General features: G+C 47.1%; 1 protein-coding gene across 1 annotated transcript; it reads right to left on the bottom strand.

The window, feature by feature from the left end:
- Positions 1-1,103: 1,103 nt before the first annotated feature.
- Positions 1,104-20,766, bottom strand: nfatc2a (nuclear factor of activated T cells 2a). Its single transcript, XM_061074948.1, has 10 exons — positions 20,548-20,766; positions 19,183-20,110; positions 17,642-17,810; positions 13,744-13,946; positions 13,486-13,658; positions 11,685-11,825; positions 9,993-10,048; positions 8,741-8,873; positions 7,934-8,644; positions 1,104-1,224 (listed from the first exon to the last, which is right to left on the bottom strand). Exons 1-10 carry the CDS (start codon positions 20,678-20,680, stop codon positions 1,169-1,171), a joined length of 2,703 nt encoding a protein of 900 aa, XP_060930931.1. The 5' UTR covers positions 20,681-20,766; the 3' UTR covers positions 1,104-1,168.
- Positions 20,767-20,978: the final 212 nt, after the last annotated feature.

Here is a 20,978-nt window from a genome sequence, read left to right as displayed (position 1 = left end):
CAGTCTTATATTTTTTATTTTTTTACTTTTGTTTTCTTTTATAATCATATAAATGGCACTTTTTAAGGTTCAATTCACTCAGTGAAATAGAACAAAATATTACAAAAATATGTTTTTCAAACTGCTGCTCTTCATAAAAAGCACATCAGTAATCCAGACTGTGCCGACACGAAATAAAATCTCGACTTCCACGACGCCGGCGTTACAGGTGGACGGCAAATCCAACACAACACACAATTTATACAACAGCACACACACAGTATAAGCTTTGGATATTAAGATGTTATGACAAATCAGAAAGCACGAATAAAATAGACAAATACAAGTTAATTATTAAAAAGAAAAAGAAAGAAAACCACCTTTGAATCTTCAGCTTTCCGGAGTCAAACGTCAGATGTGAAATGATGTTAAACACAAAACAACTGGAGCGTAGAAATCGTTTAGAAAATGTCACCTGAATATAATGCAATATATATTTTAGGAATATAAAATGGTACATTATTCACATGACTCAATATTATATAAAACAAAGAAATAGCATCGAGCCCCTCTCATTGAAAACAGTGCATATTGGGGGGGGTGTCCCGATAGATTTGTCTGGTTAAGGCAGCGTGAGGTTCACTTTCAGAGAAACTGCATTTAAAAGGTTGAGATGATCAGCTTCAGACGCTCTTCATGTAAAAACTGCAAAGTTACACACAAGGACAGAAAAACAAATACACACTTTGTGCAAGAAGAACTACAGATTTTTTTTTGGTCACGAGAAAGATATTTGATATGTCGTATCTGGAGTGAGATACAGAGAAACTGCTGCAAGAGCTTCGTTCACGAGTGAGAGGCAAAGTGTGGCTGCTGCTGGTCGGGGGGGGGGGTTTTGTGTATTTTTTGTATTTGTTGTCTTCCTTGGTGACACAAAGTGGAACCTGGAGAGGAGCCGGAGAGAATAAGGCACGTTCAGCCGTGGGTTTGTCACTGAGCGGTTTGGAAACCTGCTGCATTCTTCAGGAAACACCCAGAGCTGAGGTTTCTACGTCTGTGGGTGAAGACACGAGAGAGAAAGGGTCTAATTGGTGTGTGTCTGTGTGTGTGTCGGGTGTGTGTGTGTGTGTGTTGTCGTCCTCTCCTGCTGCTGGACTCTGGACTCTGGACTCTGTGTGTCTCTGTGTCTCTATGTCTGTCCTCTGGCCTGAACGCCCGTCAGATCCTTCCTTATGATCTCGTTCACTGCAAAGCAAAAAGACAACAACAGAAAGATTAATATCAAAACTCACAATTCTAAAATATGATAATCACGATTCCATGCATTCTGCAGACACGTGCACTATCGCTGCCTGACCACTAGAGGTAGAGCTCTGCAAGTGCGTGACAAGTGATAACTTCCTGTCGCTCGGATCGAGAGCAGTGCACACACACAGCGACAGAAGAGGAAGAGCGTTGAAATGGAAACTTTCACATGTGTCACGTTTCTAAAAATAGAATCACGACGAGCGAAGGGGGGGAGGGGGAGGGGGGAGGGGGGGAAATAAAAAAAAACCTTTGTCGTGCATTTCAGAAGAAGTAACAGATGTGGGGATCTGAGGAGGAGGAATTCACTTTCTCCACCTGATAACGTGTTCACTCCAGGTTTCCAGTGTTTACTTTGTGTGTGTTTGTGTGTGTGTTTGTGTGTGTTTGTGTGTGTGTGTGTTTGTGTGTGTACGTGCCGCTGCAGCTGCTCACACAGTCAACACTCGCAGTGTGGACTGGTAGTTCCACGTTACGCAGGAAGGAACGCCAGCTATGTGTAATATGTCATCCCTCCAGATATGCCACGCCGCCTGTGTTTGGCTCGGGTGTTTATCTGGGAGCTCGGGCCTGGAGGCCTCTGTGTGTGTCTGTGTGTGTCTGTGTGTGTCTGTGTGTGTCTGTGTACACTGGAGACGCTACAGGCCGGTGCCACCACTTCCACTGGGCCTCAGGGAACTCATTAGGCCCCGATGAGTAATATAAGTATTTCAAAGTCGGCCAAAAAAGCTTTTTGCGTCGGGTCTGGGATTTGGTCACCATGGTGACGGGCAACAGTGGAATCATTGTAAGATTAAAAAATGTGTATGTTAGAATGTGATTAATGGGCGAAAGGGGAGAGAGTGTGGAGATATTAAAATGATTTGGAGGCTGAGCTGGTTCACGTTTGATCTGTGCAGAGTTTTGATTTATATGTGGGCGAAGGGAAAAGGGCGCGACTATTAAAACACGTGAAATGAATCCGTCTCAGATCAGATCACACACAACTCACCACTAATTCAGCTAAGAGGGAAGTTGATATTCAAGTTTATAAAGTACAAGACAATTCGGACCGGGAGGGTAAATATGATTTCTAATTACAGCAGTTGCTCCAACACACAAAGTGTTTTGAAATCTAATGAAGAAATCACAGAGCAGCCGACAGAGCGACTGGTGTGTGTCTGTGCTTCTGGAGGCTGATGGTTCACAGATGTGTGGACGAGCGACACTGAGAACAGTCTACGGCCCCGAGCGGCAGCTGAGGCCGCGGCAGCCGAGCCCGGCAGCGCTCCTCAGCTGCCGTCACCACACCGGCCTCCCTGTTCAGGTCAGTGTGTAGTGGAATTCCCTCCGACACCTCATTCCTGAAAGAAACTTTCATCTCCCCAGTGGTGCTACTGGATTTTTTTTTCTTGCTTTCCCATTCCCTGAGTATAAAACCATCTCAGTGGAGCAGCAGGGGGGGGGGTGGGGGGGTTGGGGGGTGCACAGACAGTGAGGCTTTGCTCCGGCTGATGAAGGGTTGGCACCGAGCGGCTGCTTGAGGCTGGCCGAGGGAACACTACTCTCCTCAGTAGGTGAACGTCTGGCTCCGGGGATTCTGCACCAATGAGCTGCTCTGTTTGACAAGCCGAGGGGGGGGAGGGAGAGAGAGAGAGAGAGAGAGAGAGAGAGAGAGAGAGAGAGAGAGAGAGAGAGAGAGAGAGAGAGAGAGAGAGAGAGAGAGACCTTGTACAGTGGCTCAGTCGCCTGCTGCGAGGGCCGGGAGGTGTGTGTGTGTGTGTGTGTCTGCAAGTATTTGCATGTTCGTACAGTACGTGTGTGTGTGTGTGTGTGTGTGTGTGTGTGTGTGTGTGTGTGTGTGTGTGTGTGTGTGTGTGTGTGTGTGTGTGTGTGTGACCGAATCGACAGTTAACCACCAACACAACCACTGTCCCCAGTGTGGCTCATTTTGTGTCTTAAAACAATCGTCACACACGACCATGTGTTCAGGTTGTTCATATATGAGTTCTCTCTCTCTCTCTTCATATATTAGTTCTCTCTCTCTCTCTTCATATATTAGTTCTCTCTCTCTCTCTTCATATATTAGTTCTCTCTCTCTCTCTCTCTCTCTCTCTCTCTCCACTGGCTGTGAATACATCTAGAATGAATCCAAATCCTCTCTGTGCCAACATATGTTCCAAACTTTTTGCCACGGTTAATAAACGGTTCCAGCTTTCAACAACTGGGTATTTGATTATATAATAAAACACATATATACGTCAGGAGGTTCAGTGAATTCAATAGATAATGATTATTTATAAGCTGAGTTATTAAAAGGAGATCATTTGGAATAGGAAACATGTCTAAATGTTAAATATGATAAAGATACGTTGGGAAGTTTTGTGTTTTTTTGACTTTTTCAGTCGGAAACGAATAAATTAAGCACTTGAACTCGCATCTGTCTGATGAAAACGACCTCAAATGACAAAAAACATCTTTGTTATAAGTTATTAATTGTGTAGTTTGACTTTTTGAGCTTGATCATTGCCCCGTCTCCTCAAAGTGATGATATAGCAGCCGGTCACCAGGGGGCGATCAAGATGATTACGCTTCAATTACACCTCTCTGTGGATTCTGTTGGTTTGTGTGTTTGTTAGTAAGATTCTAAGACAATTTTACTGTTTTTCTATGTAATAATTCATGGATCTCGATGAACTGATATGTTTGTCTATGTGTAAATCGGTGCAGCTCTATAGAATTGAAGTCCTGGTTGCACCTGAGGAGACCGTAGACCGAGGATTTGGGATTTGACCCCTTGTGTTGGTATCGTCTGACTTTAGATCCTTTTAGATCCCAAATCTCCAACCTGCTGAAACAGCTTGTGCGTTGTAACTGAAACAAGGAGGAGTGTCTCCTTGAGTGTCTCCGAGCAGCCGACCATCTGGATCAGTCGTACTCGTGTATTTGCTCAGGCCGTTCAAATGGCCTGGAAGTGAGCTGAGACTAACGCTGTTGCTATGTGCTCTATCTCTCCTGCCCGGCTGATCCCGACCTGCTGGAACACTTTCCCCTGCTCCACTGCCTCCGGGCTTTATTCCACACCCACTAAATCTGTCACTCGCAGCCTTTGTAGAAAGTGCCAGTGGCTCCTTTTCTCTTTTTGGGTCTCTAAGTGAAGCGACGCCTCAGATTCTTGATCTCTCTGCTCTCAGGTCCCTGCGTGGATCTCGGGTTCAGCAGATCAGAGGAAACAGAAGCAGGTTCCAGCAGCAGCAGCAGCAGGATTCATGGGAACTGGAAGATTACAGTCGTGGGAGGAGATTCTCGATCCCGATACAAGAAAACTTTCATTTCGCTCTCGTCACTGAGGTCGACTCGACTCAGGCTGATGTGACGGTTACTGACCACAAGTCTGAGCCGACACCAGGATGTGGCATCGCCCCCGGATCCAGAAATGACTGCAGACTGAAAACACACCCGTGATGATGTGTGACGGTCCGAAACCCAGATGACTGATCTGTGGTCGGGATCAGAGTTCAACACCTTTGCACTCAAACACACAGGGAATTTTTTATCTTTAAAAGGTGGTTTTTGAATTTCAGGAAATTCCCCTTTTTGTCTTCTTCATCAAAATGATGCTGAGAGACTGTAAGGAGTTTTTAAGAATATTTATTTATTACTTTAAAATAAAAAGCTACCCAATTTTGAAAAAGGTTGACAGCAGAAGAAAGAAAATTGCCCTTTGGGCTGATGTAAGTTTTTGTAAACAACTGTCAAAAAAAATAAAGAATATAAAAAAAAAGGAATTAGCTGCTAACTCAGTAGCAACAGCAATCAGCAGTAGGAGATTCAGTTTTTATCTGTTTGTTTGTCTGAAGAATTAAACAAGAACTACTCAACCAATGTCCTTCAAAACAAAATTTAAAAAATTTAAAATAAATAAAAGGCTGCTACATTTCTCCGTCTTAAAGGTTTAATTACGACATCTTGGGATTTATTGCCATTTATATAAATATGTTTTTACTACTGAATATCTGCATTGGCCCCAGAAAGTCCATATTGCTTTTGGCTCTCGTGCAAACACACTAGATCAGTTTCCATAAACACAGATTCAGCTTCATCTCATCTGTAGATTAATGTGTCGTCTGAGAAAGAGACGTTTGCTTTTGGGCCGACACACAAATCCTTTTTCCCTTTGGGCTCCGCTAACGTGAATGAAATGAATCTGAGCAGAGATGAGGAGGCACTTCATCGGCCCGACCTTCATCACCTCTCGACAACAGGAGGATCAAACCCGAGACACCGCCCCCCCGCCCTCCATAACTCAAACTGCCGATGTTTACTGCCGAGGGAAACCCTGCAAGTTCCATCCAACAAACACAAATTCCACCGCCAGGCCTTTTTTTCTCAGATTAATATTTTCCATTGAAACACACACACACACACACACACACACACACACACACACACACACACACACACAGACACACACACATTCCCTTTCCCTTTCCTGCAGAGTGCCCTCCACCCTCCTGCTATCTCACCGGGATCAGGCTGGATTTCTGGAGGAGCAGCAGCTGCAAATAGGAATTTGCTTTTGCCAGATTGGCAGGATCCCGCGGTCGGAAAGAAGGCTAATCCTCTGGTGGGCCCACCCCCCCCGTCCCCCCCACAGAACCGAGGGGGGGGGCGTGAGGCCAAGGAGAAGCCCCGGCCAACAGCAACAAACAAAGAGGCTTTCCCCAGCTCTCCCAGGCAGCCGCCCCGTTCCACTGTTGGACAATGGTTGCCATGGAGGTTGTTTTTCATTTCATAACAGTGTCAACATGGTCCGGGCGGCCGGGAGAGTGACACTTACACCTCCCTCCCTCTCTTGTCTCTAATGCCAGGGGGCGAGAGAGATCACTTCCTGATGTGCGGACGCCGCCGCCGGCCCGACGACAAACCGCCGCTGAACCTCACCCGCCTGACACCGGCTCCACAGGAGAAACACATTGCATCACCGTGTTTATTATAACGTTCAGGACCTTTAACTGCAGAACAAGGAGGCGCCTCCACCTCGGGGGGGGGCAGCTGGATGTGGCCCGACATGAATTCAGTCAGAGGCTAACGAGGTTGACAAGCAGGAGTATAAACACGTGAGTCAGAATCCCTGTTGTTTCCACCTGGAGAGGAACAGAGCTGCACCTCCAGGTCGGGATCAGTGTTCGGATGCTGCAGAGCGTTCAGGAGCTGCTGCAAGATGATGTAAATATCCTTGAATTGTTCCTCAGGAGATCAAGATGATTAAGCTTCAGTTACACCTCTCTGTCGATTCTGTTGGTTTGTGTGTTTGTACTGTCGTGTGTTCACTAGAGTTAATGATTTTAGCATGTGTTTATATAGAACGACAGGCTGATGTTCATGATGCTTGTTTTCGTGACTCTCAGAGATTCTCAGAGAGTCCTTCAGATGTTTATCCAAGTAGGTCTTTCCTTCTTTGGAAGGACCTTTGACCTAGGGAATGACCTCTGACCAGCAAATGGATGGAGGTGAAGGGAAGATCCTTGACCATTGTATTTTCATCTTCATGTTCAAAACACGTCCTTATTAGGAGGCCTCAGGTGGGTGGAACTAACCTCTCTATATAATGTGTGTGAGACCACGGCTGGTCCGATCTCACTATTTGGTCCTTGGGTGATTTCTCCGAGTTCTAGAGCTCGTCCTGACCTGTGAAACTTCTGTGTAATAAACATTATTATACTTGTAAGTACTGGGTCCGCGTTCCTTCTCTTCATCATCGACCTCTACAACAAGCATCGACATCTCGGCCGACCAGGATACACTTCAGTCCCCAAGATTTTAAGACTATTTTACTGTTTCCTTTGTAATAATTCATGGATCTCCATGAACAGATATGTGTGTCTATGTGTAATTTGGAGCAGCTGTGTAGAAGTGAAGTCCTGGTTCCACCTGAGGAGACCGTAGACCGAGGATTTGGGATTTGACCCGTGGTCAGAGAGCTGCACCTCCTGGTTGGGGTTGTTTGAACAGTTTGGGTTGTGGTGATGCTACAGAGCCTGAAGGAGCTGCTACAGATGATGTAAATATCCTTGAATCGTTCTTCAGGAGAAACCACATCTCTGTGAGAAGAAGGGAACTACACACACATCCATCACTTTGCTTCCCAGCTGATGGAGACACGACACACCATAGATATATATAAAGACTAGATGTCTCGTTCGACGGAGCCCGGACGTCCGCACATGGCGGCCATCTTGCTAGAGGCAGCTCGCTCACCCATAACATTGTGTTGTACTTTTTAAATAACCATAACTTGCTCAATTTTCAACCGATTTTTAAACGGTCTGGTTTGTTATAAACGTCAGAGATGTAGATATGACATTGCATAAATAATAAAATTTTTTAGAAAATAACATAATTATTCATCAGTGTGCAGTCTCATATCTACATCTCTGACGTTTATAACAAACCAAGCCGTTTAAAAATCGGTTGAAAATTGAGCTAGTTATGGTTATTTACCAACACAATGTTATGGGTTGGCGAGCTGCCTGTAGCAAGATGGCCGCCATGTGCGGACGTTCGTCTCCGTTGGCCGAGACATCTAGTCTTTATATATATATCTATGCGACACACAACCCGAGCGATCCCACTCACACGGAGAATAAAAGCAACAACTTACACTCACCATCATCTAGGTAGGCCTGGTCCAGGTTCTCCTCCTTCACCGTCACCCGTCTCTGCCCGTCGCCCGGGGACGCCATCTCCTCCCCGGCGCCAGGGGGGGGGCGACTCTTCTGCGGCGCCGCCTTCTGCATGTAGGGCTGCTGCTGCTGCTGCTGGATGACGGTGGGGTAGTGCTGCGGGTGGGAGGCGTCGGCCTGGGCCTGGGGGGGGGTGGGCGAGTGGCCGCCGGCCGACCGGGGGGAGTAGCCGTCGCAGTAGATGATCTGCTGGGGGTCCGGCTGAGGGTCGCCCCCCCGCAGCAGGTGGTGGTTGGTGGGGGAGAACTGGATGATGGAGGCGTGGCCCGCGCCGACGGGACCTGCAGCCTGAGCCGGGGAGCCGGTGTGCACCAGGACGGAGCGGTGCGGGTCGGGCATCAACCCGCCGGGCTGCTGCTGGTAGAGAGTCTGGCTGCTGCCGCTGAGACTCTTGCCCCCCCCCCGGGAGTAGACGATGGCCGGGCTCTGCTGCAGGAAGCGAGCGTCCTGGCCCGGGAGGCTGGAGCTGAGGCGCTGGCAGGACGCCAGGCCGGACGCCAGCCCGTTGTCCGGGTGCAGGACGCCGCGGGCGCTGTGGTAGTACGGGTGAGGGGACAGGCCCAGGATCTGAGGCACGGCGAAGCCCATGTGGTCGACCTCGTACTCGTCCAGAGGCTCGGACTTGATGGACGGAGCTGGAGGAAGAAGAAGAGGAAACCCTGGTAAACATCTCACTGCACCTCTCATGTGTTCTCATACTGACACACGTGTGTTTAGGGGCGTGTCCTCACAGGCCAGAGGCGTGAAGGTGAAGTGCTGCGGCTGGCTGCGCTTCCTCTTGCCGTTGATGACGTAGAAGTTGACTTTGACCGCGTGGCAGGTGGACGTGTCCCGGTAGGACGGCAGCTCCAGGAACAGCATGCTCTGCAGGACAGGGACAGGACGTGAGACACTTCACTTCCCAGGGTTTCCCCCAGAAAACTTGCTAAGCCTGGTGGTAGGGCTGCTAGAAGGCAGCCGCGGGGGGGGGGGGGGGGGGTGTTGAGTCTTCTACTCTAAACATGTTGCACTTTGTTTAATATGCAGATCTAACTTTTTTATTTTGATAAGGGGTTAAATAGATACTTTGATATCTTTTTGAGTTGCACTGCTGACTGAACTTATAAGCCCTCTTTTTTATTTATTTTTATCAGGTTGGAGTTGCTAGTTTAAACCTACAGTTTTGCACTTTAATATTTGAGCCTTTGTTTACATTTCCTTATGTTCAGTAAAACACTGTGTTGAAGGAGCGTTCTGATGTCCGAGGGTCAGTGAAGGCGTCTGGGTGGGACATGTGACTGTTTGGACCAATAGGATGGTTGCTTGGGGATCGGGGCTCAATGAGGAAGTGAAGTGTTGTTGATGTGCGCGAGTGACGGATTTTTTTTTTTTTTTTTAAATAAAAAAAACATGCGACGCTTAGCCTGGCGGGGGGGGGAGTAAGGCCTGGGGGCCCGCCAGGCCTATACAGGACTGGGGGAAACCCTGACTTCCTGTCAGCTGACGTGTGTGTCAGAATCAGGTTTATTGGCCAAGTAAGTTTGACCAAACAGGGAATTTGACTCGGTGAAGTGTCTCACAGTGTGTTACACAGAATACACATCACAAAACAACACAAAACAACACAAAACAAACAGTCACAAAAACAACAAAGAATACAAACAGTGTGACGGTCTAAGAAAAGAAGTGCAGGGATAAATATTAAACGGTATGTGTATTACGGTTATACAGTGAGGGTGAAATAAAATAAACATAATTAAATATAATTATAATATATATTATATATAATATAATATAATTTCGGGAGAACTGTACAGTGGTTATTATAAAGATCCAGGGTTATTGCACAGTGCCACAGTGGGTCGGCTATTCACTAGTGGAGGTTTTGGTCAACAGAGATCTGTATGTGTGTGTGTGTGTGTGTGTGTGTGTGTGTGTGTGTGTGTGTGTGTGTTACAGGCATCATGTGAGTGTTTAGGGAACAGTGTGGTGTCGAGTACGTACCGGCTGGCTTTTATCTTTGTCCACCGTTGCTTCCATTTCCCAAATTTGCTGCCCGTCTAGAAGGAAGCAGAGAGAGAAAGTGAGAACCTGATCTGAGTGAGTGATGATCTCTGAGTGTTTCAAGATGTACGAGACAAAAACTGGAAAAAGCTGAATCCAAATCAACGGAGAAACGTCTTCATTTGTCTTCTCAAAAGCACGTTTTTGTTTTTTTTCAAATACAGAACACGTAACATCTTCCCCCGTGACATTTGCTTTAGAGTTCAAACGGAGAAAAGGTTCTTTGTGACACTTTTATCAGTTTTTTCAAATCTCTTCCTCTTTCACCATCGAGCACACCTGAACACGTCCATTAATCACGTCTGTCTCCACTCACGGCGCCGACAAAGCAACGCACACCTCGATGGCGCCGACGTGACGAGGACCGGAGACGTCTCGTTCACACAGAGGCGTCACTCGGGTGAAAAGACTGAAAACCAAACGTGAGGAGTAAACTCCACGAGTCCGAGCACACGACTGTTTGTGGGAAACCCTCTCTCTGTCAAACTGCAAATTACAAACACATGGCTCCGATGAGTCAGAGGGAGGAAAGGGGGATTCCACACATCTCGCCAACTTCTAAACTTTATTTTTATTATCAACTCTCTCTCCACCTCTCCGGCAAAACACGGGGGAATGACTTCTGCTTTCTTGGCGTTTGTGTGCGTGCGACGTTTGTGTTTGTGTTTTGTTGCCGCCCGACTCCGAGGGATACCCCGACTCTCGTTCTCCCTCCAGAGATAATTGTGTGTAGACGTGGAAAAGGGGGAAGACTTGGCCGGGGAAGCTTTCCTCTCCTCCGTGCAAAACCCAAACTCCTGGTCCAAGCACCCGAGCCAGAGGCAGCTGCGTCTCCTTCTGAGGGATTTCACAGCTGCACAACTCGCTGTCATAGAGAAACTCTCCAAAACAATGGCAATCCCTCTTCCTCAGATTTCTTTTTTCCGTCTCTCTCCTACTATCCGTCACTGTGGTGTGTCGTAACACGGCGCGAGGGAACCCCGAGCAGAAGCAGCCGGGGCGTGAAGGTCCGAGCTGCAGTGGAGGAGGAGGCCTGTGGAGTGCCGGCCTCTTAGAGAAGCCAAGATCTCAGACGGCTGTGGAGTCAGTGAGTCACGATGTATTAAAGAAATCCATCGCTAAAAGAACATGTGAGCCCGAGGTCGAGAAGTGTAGAGGATATAGACATAGATATTTACAGCAGCTGATAGAATCTCTCTCTCTCTCTCTTTGGAGAAGTTCAACATTCAACTGGTTAAAGGTCAGAATGACATCACACCAGCCGTGGTTGATTCATTTCTATTTTTAACAATAGGTTTGAAACACGAGACCTAAAGGTAAATTCTTCTGAGTGAGTCACCTGCACATGAAACAACCTCGCCCGTGACAAGTCGAACCATCAATCACAACACAAAGGATGCACCTGAGCCTCCTCTTCCTCCTCTTCCTCCCTGAGCCTCCTCACGCAGGTCAGGGAGGAAGAGGAGCTTCAGCAGGAAGTCGGCTGTTATCGCTCGGATCATGCAAATACCCCCTCCGGCTCCATCTATACGGTGATGGAGGTGAAATAGGAAACTCTGCAGCTCGTGAGTCACTGACGCTGACGTTATCTTGGAGTTTCACAGATGGCGTCACGGGTTCGGCGCCACTCACCCTGAGTCTTCTCCGTGAAGATGACCTTGGAATCGGAGCTGAAGTTCTGCCCGGTCAGGATCATCTGCTGGCCGCCGAGCACGGAGCAGCTGTCCATGTCCTGCTTCTCCACCATGGGAAGCTCGTGTGCCGAGCGCTGAGCTGCCGGGTGGAAACCAGGAGATCATCATCGAGTCGGGAACAAAGCAACAGAGGAAACTGATTTAGTTACAGAGGAATTCATTTTCCTGCATAAAATATGAAAAAACTGCAACAGATCTCGATATGTTTTCACTGTAACCTGAATAACTCTGAGTTTTAAGTAGTCCATAATTAAAATAATCTTTAACTGCTGCATTTAAAAAGTCTCCAGTCAACTCTCTGAACCGGTTTCTCACCACGGACACGGATTTACAATAAAGGTGAAGCTGAGTCATTCCAACTCTTCACAATCAGTTTTAATGAGCAGAAACACAAACTCACAACACGAGAGAAACTCTTCACACTGTGATGCAATCAGACAAAACAGCCTGATAATAATAATAATATCGACTGTAAAGATTTAAATGTTAAATCTGCACAAACTCACAGGACTTTACTTTACATAAAGACCCATAAGATCCAAAACAATGTGTTGCAACCTTCAGTTCTTTATATTTTCAAAGTCAAGGTAAACTTTTTATCCCTGATGGAGGGAAATTCAAATATATTTGGTTGTACTCGTGTTTTTTAAATTATATTATTCACACAAAGTTAATGAATAAACTCTTAAATACCAAGCTTCAGTAACATTTCTTTCACACCAATTTGTTATTATATATTATCAGGATCAGATACTTTTACTCCCTAATATCAGCTCCTACACGTCCACATTGGTTTAAATAAATTCCATTCGAAGTATTTACGAGTATAATAAATACTTGTTAGTGTAAACTCTCTGTGGTTCAGGGCCGAATGTATTTCTGCAGAATGAGAAGCAGATTGAAAGAGGAATGAATCCGAACAGAGCGGCTCCTGTTCCTCAGTCACTGAGGCGAAGCTGAGGCGTCAGCAAACAAACGCTGTGACCTTTGAACACGTCTGCGGATGAGACCAGGAGGAGGAGGAGGAGGAGGAGGAGGAGGAGGAGGAGGAGGAGGAGGAGGAGGAGGAGGAGGAGGAGGAGGAAGAGGAAGAGGAAGAGGAAGAGGAGGAGGAGGACACCAGCGTCTCCTCATACACTCCATCGCAGATCGCAGGTGTCACCGGGAGCAGCTTCACGCCTGATTGGTTTTTCACCGTTCAGTTTTTACGACACCGAGGCCGTGAGCACAGTTGTGTCTTTTCTCTGTGATCACAAACCAGATGGTCAATAATAAAAAAAATATGATTATATTCTTCTTTGTGTCTTTTACAATGACGGCAGCTTATTGCTCGTGTCGCTGATCCGATGAACCTGGAGCCGGGCGTCGGGCCGAGTCAGATAAAGAGACCTTGTTGTTTGAGTTCTGATTACACCTGGTGTTTTAATAACTCTGTGTACACACACAAACACACTGATACACTTTACTACTGCACCCGTGTACACACAGGTACACACATGGCGCCCGCCCCCCCCCCCTCTGGACGGACGCCCTGGAGGCATAAAGACATCTCTGTGCCACCGGACTCTGGACTATCAGCCCCAAGCTCCACACTCATTTGAATGCGGGTTCCTTTTTAAACGATGTTGATTCTGTATAAAGTTTTGTTAACTTGATGAAACCTTCAACACTTTTCATAAAGACGCCTCTGTGTTGGTTGTGTGTGGTGTTGTGTGTGTTTTCTCGGTGTGGTTCCTTACAGCACTCGATGGGATGTGAGGCCACCTGCAGGGACACGTGCTGTCCTCCGGGCTGAGCGATGTGCACACGGAACACCAGACGCACGCGGGTGTTCTTCCGGCCCACGTCCGTCTCGCCCTTCCTCAGCTCGATGTCGGCGTTCCGGAGCTTCAGGATCCCGGCGCAGTCGATTCTACCACGAGGAGAGATTCAAGATATAAGCACCGACGGCCACGGACAATTTATAAAAATCTTCAAATAATTTACGATAAGCTCACATTGCTTTCATGTTGTTCTTGGGCTCCAGGGGGATCTCCAGGACTTTGGTGCCGTTGATGACCTTCTCGAAGCTGGTGGTGGTCACGGTCTTGCCGGTGATGCGGTGGACTTGGTAGAAGGCGTGAGGCTTCAGGATGCGGTCGTCCGCCGTGCCGATGAAGATCTGCAGAGCGAGCGGCTCCTTCCCTCTGTAGCCGTGAAGCTGAGGAACACAAGACATAGAACTCAATTATCTCCGTCTTGTTGTGATGACACTCGTCTCAATTTGAAGTTGATCCGATGAAAGAAGCCCTGGTACAAGATCATCAAAGTAAAAATGTGGAATATGGCCAAAATGGCCACTAAATGCAAAATAGCAAAACTTATCTAGATTATGAGCAGAATATCTGAGTTTATCTTGTGAGCTCTGGCTTCCTGTTGTGTTTTTCCAATTGCACCTAAGACTTTTTTGTTTGTCTGGTCATGATACACCTGTATATCGATTTTTGTGAAGATCTGTCAATGTGAACACGTTCCAGGGGTCTCGGGGGGGCACCGTTGAGCCATTTTGCGACGCCCATTAAAAATTCCTTCAGAATACGTAAATTTTCACCACTTTCTAACTTTCTGCAAATTTTGGTACAAATTTGAGCATGTTAAAGCCTTCAAAAAGCCAATTCATTTGCCTGAATAATAATAATAATAATGAAGTTGATCCGATGAAAACCCTGGTACAAGTACATCAAAGTAAAAATGTGGAATATGGCCAAAATGGCCACTAAATGCAAAATATCAGGCTTCCTGTTGTGTTTTTCAAATTTCACCTACAGACTTCTTTGGTTTGTCTGGTCATGATACACATGTGTATTGATTTTTGTGAAGACAGGTCAATGTGAACACGTTCCAGGGGTCTCGGGGGGGCACCGTTGAGCCATTTTGCGACGCCCATTGAAAATTCCTTCAGAATACGTAAATTTTCACCACTTTCTAACTTTCTGCAAATTTTTGTAAGAAATTGAGCATGTTAAAGCCCTCAAAAAGCCAATTCATTTGCCTGAATAATAATAATAATAATAATAATCCTTACAATTTCAATAGGGCCTCACCTGACCTTTGATGTCAGTGCTCGGGCTCTAATAATCTTGGCTTCACTTTCAATCTCCTGCTGTTCGGTAACACAGAAACAGTTTTGTGTGACGGAAATGTTTGTGTAACTTTAAACTGGTTGTGTTACTCCACTGCCTCTTGTTCCAGCTTTGCATTTCCAGATGTGGTTTCCCCCCCAGAGGTGGCTAATCAGTGTCAGACCCACGTGTAAAAAGCACGAGTCTTCCCTCTGCCCCCCCGAGCAGGAGCCAGCTCACATCCTGCAGAACGAGTTCTTTCTGAGCTTACTGAAAAACTGACATGGACAGCCAGGGCGACACATGTGGCATCGCACAACTGTTAACGTCCTGGTGCAGAAACCAGAAAAGAGCCGATGGGTGAAACTGTGAAACCGGAGACAGAGACACAAGGAGGTGAAACCTTTAACCTGAGAGTTCCTCCTGAGGAAACCTGCAAAAACCACAAAGCATCGACTTGCATCTGAATGCAAACAGTGAAGTGCACGACCTGCATCACAGAGGAAAGTGGGTTCAGGGAGGCGGAGCCAACACATGACTCCAGTTTAACTACCGAGTAAAACACCTATAAATATGGTTTCTTATATTTAAAATGTGTTGTTTGATTCTCCGTGTTTAAAAAGGTCACAGGGGAAGAAACTTCCTTTCAATCCTGATCAGCGTAGAAACAGCAGATGATCCGAGAGTCACACTTCACCGAGGCTGCTGGATGTTCACAGTAACCATGGCAACGTGAAGCATGAGCGTGCTCCGTCCTTTTCCAGGCAGCTGACCGACACACACAGGGAAAGAGAGGGAGGGGGGGGGGGGGGGCGGCTCGAACGCCCCGCGGGCCGGCCGGTCGCCATGGCAGCGGCAGGAGCAGTGAGTCATGACAGAGACCAGTGTAGGAAAAGTAAAGTGGAGAGAGAGCGAGGTCGCGTAGAAAGAGAGAGAGGGAGGGAGGGAAAACATAGAGAGCAAGGGGAGGAGGAGGAGGAGAGGAGGAGGAGAGGAGGAAGGGAGGAGAGGAGGTGAAGGAGTGCAGCCGTGGCCAGCCGGAGCCGGAGCATCTGATTGGCCGGGGGCAGAACTGACCTCAGGGCGAGGCCTTCTGGGGACCGGGCAGAAAGTGGAAAAGGAACGAGGGAGTGAGGGAGCGAGAGGGCGAGCAAGGGGGCGAGCGAGGCGGCTGCTGGTGTCCCTCAAACCACCGGAGCTCATGGAAGAGATGAGGAAACACCAGAGGAAAAATGATGTTCAGATATAATAGTGTGAAGAAGAATCCAGGTCCAGGAACTCGAGGTGGTTTGAAACATGGAAAAAGGATTTTTGGCTTCGGAGCGACCGGAGGAGGAGGAGACTTAAAGACTTGATTTCATGTTTATTTATTGTTTATTTTGTTATTAATGTGTGTTTCTGTCAAATCACTTTGTAAACTCTGGTTTTATCAAAGTGCTATATAGATAAAGTGCGTTATTATTATTTAAATAAAGGTCTCTTACATTTTTCAATCCACTTTTCGTCCCTGGACCTGGATTCTTCGCCCCATTATTTATTTTCCTCAAATTTGTTTTCAAACTTTGACATGTTGCCATGGCGACACAGACAAAAAGGGGAAATTGAGCCCCGAGTCTTTGGACGACGTAGTTCAACATAACTTTATCTCGGCTAATTTCAACATTGTTGTGTTTGAATCTCATTTTGTTTTTCCCTCAACAATCGACATGAATCTGAGCAGCAGGCGTTAACACTGTTTTACAATACGTCTCCAGAGGCTGTGAACCAGCTTCCTGGTGCGAGCGCCACAGTCAACACACCGGCGTGTAAGAGGAAGTGAGCGACAACACGGACACAGGCGTGTTTGTGTGGTCAGGACACACACACACACACACACACACACACACACACACAGACACACACACCGCTCAGGACTATTTTAAGCTGGAGGGCAGGATTTTAAAAAAGGGAATCTGAGGGCCTGTGTGTTGCCCGCTGACCCCAGCTCCGCTCGGGGGGGCTGTGACCAGGCTACGGGGGGGCGGGGGGCTACAGAGCGTCACATGTCTGAGGTCGGGTCCCTTATGATTTGCTTGTTTGAAGAAGGGAAAGTAACTCAAGAGGGAACCAAAACCGCAGAGTGCATGATGATATATCCTCACCTCTCACATGTGAGGCGTCCCGGTGTAACAGGACAAACGAAGCCCCGCCCACATTAAACCCGGGTACACTTTGGCCCGGGTCAGAGTATTCACCACGGGGGGGATAACATGCACTTCATCTTGAAAACAATCCTGGTCATTTTGATGTTGTTATCAGTGTTTAACTCTGAACATTGATATTGTAGCGAGGACTTGTTTAGTCTTAGAAGTTGAAGTTTAAGATAAAGTTATGACTTTTGTTACATTATGTTACAATTGCATTATGTTTTGTGCTTTTATTTGAGTGTGTAACACTACTCAGAAGTGCTTTGATCTTTGTGGATGTTTTGATGTTGTTATCAGTTTTCTGGTTGAAGTAATAAAAGTCTATGTTTTAGAGTTTAAAGATTTAAGTGAGTTCGCTTTCTCCCTTAATTCACCTGACGAAGCTGAACCCCCAATAAAATGTTGAAAAATTAAGTAATTCTTGTGTATATGATTCAACACTTCTGATATCATAAGGGTAGAATCTGGCCTGAGGGGTATGAATTGCCCCTTTAACCCCGGGTATAGTCCGGTCTGGGGGTATGCTATGGCCTGTTACACCGGGTCTGAGGGGGGGGGGGAACACCGGACGCCACCTGGTCTGCACCGACACGTGTTCGGGGTCGTACCTGCACCACCGGGTGTCCCCCTGTCGGAGCCTTCACGGCCCCCCGGCTGCCCTCCGTCTCGTAGTGCGCCCGGTGGTGCGGCTTGGGCTGCACGTCGATGTGCAGCTCGTACTGATCGGTGCGCCGCGGCATCGGCCATTCCAGAGGAGGGAGGGACGCCACGGGGAGGCTGCGGCACGGGAAGGGAGAGAGAGGAGAACCACAAAACACGTGTTAGATTATCTTATACTGCTTTACATCGCATATTGCAATTTGACACTGTTCACTGTTTTGTATTTTGCATTTCACTTTTTACTTCACTTTTTATATATTTTATATATTTCTATATTTTTCTATAGATATGTTTATGTCTAAATAGATGTTACTTTGTATAAATATTAGAAAAAGTGAGTAAATAAGAAGTGAATAGTGAGTAAATATATATTATTTTTCTTATGTGTGGTGTATTTATTATGTTTTTATGTTTCTATGTTCATTGTATGCAACGATAACCAGAGCATGTTACACACATGTTATATGATATTATATTATACTGCATTACATTGCATATTGCAATTTGACACTGTTCACTGTTTTGTATTTTGCATTTCACTTTTTACTTCACTTTTTATATCTTTTATATCTTTTTATATAGATATCTTTATGTCTAAATAAATGTTACTTTGTATAAATATTAGAAAAAGTGAGTTAATAAGAAGTAAATAGTGAGTAAATATATATATTTTTTTTATTGTTTTTCTTATGTATGGTGTATTTATTGTGTTTTTATGTTTCTATGTTCATTGTATGCACCAATAACCAGAGCATATTCCAGGTCGGTGTAAACCTACTTGGCAATAAATACCTTCTGATTCTGATTCTGATTCTGAAAACTGATCAAGATTATGAGCAGAACATCTGAGTTTATCTTGTGAGCTCTGGCTTCCTGATGGGTTTACTGATTTCTTGTCATATATAACGTTGAGTATGAACTGCATGTAGAAGTATATTTTAAAGTTTGACATTTTAGGAAATAAAAATTGCCAAACGAGCAACTCTACAAGTCACTGATTATTAACGAACAAGATATAATGTTGTTAATTACACATAAAATATAATTTCTTGATCCTTGGAGAGTCCTGATTCTTTCCTTGTGGAGTTTGAATGTTCTCCCCGTGTTTAACTGGGTTTTCTCCTCAGTCCAGAGACTTGCAGTTTGCTGTTAAGTTAATTGAAAACTCTAAAGCAAGTTTGCATAATGTTCGTTTTGAAAAAATTGATTCAGGGATCTTTTTCAGGCCAGAAGACACAACATATGATTCAGATGGAAAATTATTTGGCCAAAACCAGAGGTGAAACTCACAGGAAGCAATTCACGGCATTGAAACAGTTACATGTAGTTTAACTTTGCTTTTCTTCTGGTTTATTCTCCTCTGGTCTAACTGGTTATTAGCTCTGCCAGAGGAGAACATGTTATCTCTGTTTCTTAATCCACAAAAACTACCAAACCCATTTCCTCTCCATCCTGGCTGAAGGGATGAGGCCTGAACTGATGGTTTTACCTGCAGATGCTGGAAACCAGCGGCTTGGACCAGATGGGCGGGATGACGTAGAACGGCTCGGCCGCGGGTTTCTTCACGTCCTGGTCGCAGGAAACCAGGAAGTTCCCTTCGAGGTGGTTCTCTGGGTAGAGGGCGTACACCTGGTTGGACGTCTTGACGATCTTCGTGGGCATCAGGCCGGGCTGACCGGCGCCGAAGCCGTTCATGGCGTCGGCCAGGCTGCTGTGTGTGTAGTGGGCGCTGATGTTGTGATCCTCGTGGCGGCTGAGGGGGGAGGGGCTACGGGAGCGATGACCCGGGACCAGGCCCGGGTTCCTGTACATGTCGTAGGTGCGCTTGCCCTGGGGGGAGGTGGAGCGGGAGCCGGGGCGGGAGGAGGGCGAGCGCGTGCCCAGGCCGTCCTCGGCTAGGCTGCTGCGGGGGGAGGTGCCCGGCGAGGTGCGTGGCGAGCCAGTGTGGATGTTCTGCAGCCGGGGGCAAAGGTCACCGGGGTTCTGTCCGCTGCCGGGGGACACGCAGGGGGACGTCCAGGGCGAGTAGTTCTCCGAGTGCCAGCTGGCGGAGGAGTTGCTGCTGGCCGGACTCAGGCACTGCGGCTCGCGGTAGGCCAGGTTCTCGTGGCCCGGCACGGTGAGGGTGGGCCGGGGGCTGAGGTTCAGGTGCTGGTTCTGCAGCGAGTCCCGGCCGTGGCTGTAGTGCTCGCGGGACGGCGTGATCTCGATCCGCGGGCTCAGCGCCAGGCCGGCGGGCCGCGTGCTGTCCAGGTAGTTCCTGGCCTCCTGGTTGTCGTATCCCGAGAGACCCTCGGTGTGGTGCCCCGAGTAGGGGGGGCTGCAGGACTTGAGGCCGTACGGGGAGACCTCCTCCAGGGGGAAGGCCTGCTCCGAGTCCGGGCTGAGGACTTTGTGGGACGCAAGGTTGGGGTCATCTGCATGGGGGGGGGGCAAAGATACAAACTTAGCACCGACATTTTAAAAAGCATAAACGTTATCACAGCCACAGATTGTTCACAATATTTCATAAAGACACTGGAATACACGTATCTAAATGACATCTATACCTTTTTTATATTTTTATATATATTATTATGAAAAACTTTTCCCTTCAGATGTAAAAAGCTTCTTCATGTGGACTTGTCAGAATCAGGTTTTATTGTCCAGGTAAGTTTACACAAACAAGGAATTTGACAAGTCTGATCCTCAGGTGGGGATCAGATGTCAGAACCCACATCATGAAGCCGCTCACACTCACTTCCTGTTTGTGTTTCTCATGCATCAACACAAACAAAACAAATCGATTCCAACACAATGAACCAACAACCAGCAGATCTCATGTTCGCCTCTGAACTCAAACCCTCGGACCAACCTGCGTCTCCTCCCGCGAAGTCGCTGCTCGGCGGCTCATATTCAAACAGGTACTCGAACTCCAGGTCGTCCTCCGGGTAGTGGACCCGACTGAGCTCTTCCTCCAGGTCCTTCTCGTCGTAAAAGGAGCTCATCTGTGAGGTGATGAGGGTTCTGCTGGCGGCTCCTCTGGGTTCTGAAGCTTCGGAGGAGCAGACGTGGATCAGGAGGAAGAACCTGCGCGACAGTCGAGTGATGCATCGGTGGAGTGGAGCGCAAGTTTCCTGTTTCGGTTGCTCTCCGGAGGAAGGCGGGACTGTGATCACACTTCTTGTTTGTGGTTGTGTGTCTGTGTGTGTGTCAGTGTGTGTGTGTGTGTGTGTGTGTTGGAGTTCACCGGATCGCGCCTCCTCCTGCGCCGCGGGTGCGTGGATGAAGAGGAGAAGGCAGATC

This window comes from Limanda limanda, chromosome 7 (assembly GCF_963576545.1).
Source record: "Limanda limanda chromosome 7, fLimLim1.1, whole genome shotgun sequence".
In the NCBI taxonomy this organism is placed as follows: Eukaryota; Metazoa; Chordata; class Actinopteri; order Pleuronectiformes; family Pleuronectidae; genus Limanda; species Limanda limanda.
The sequence above is the reverse complement of the archived record's forward strand: the minus strand, read 5'-3'. Positions and strand labels throughout refer to the sequence as shown.

Excerpts from the sequence above, each read along its gene's own strand:
- nfatc2a (XM_061074948.1), bottom strand. The coding sequence starts at position 20,680 with ATGAGCTCCTTTTACGACGAGAAGGACCTGGAGGAAGAGCTCAGTCGG. Across the intron at positions 13,947-17,641 it reads GGGGACACCCGGTGGTGCAG|CTTCACGGCTACAGAGGGAA; the intron begins GTACGACCCCGA and ends TGTGTTCCTCAG. Across the intron at positions 8,874-9,992 it reads ACAAAGATAAAAGCCAGCCG|AGCATGCTGTTCCTGGAGCT; the intron begins GTACGTACTCGA and ends CCTGTCCTGCAG.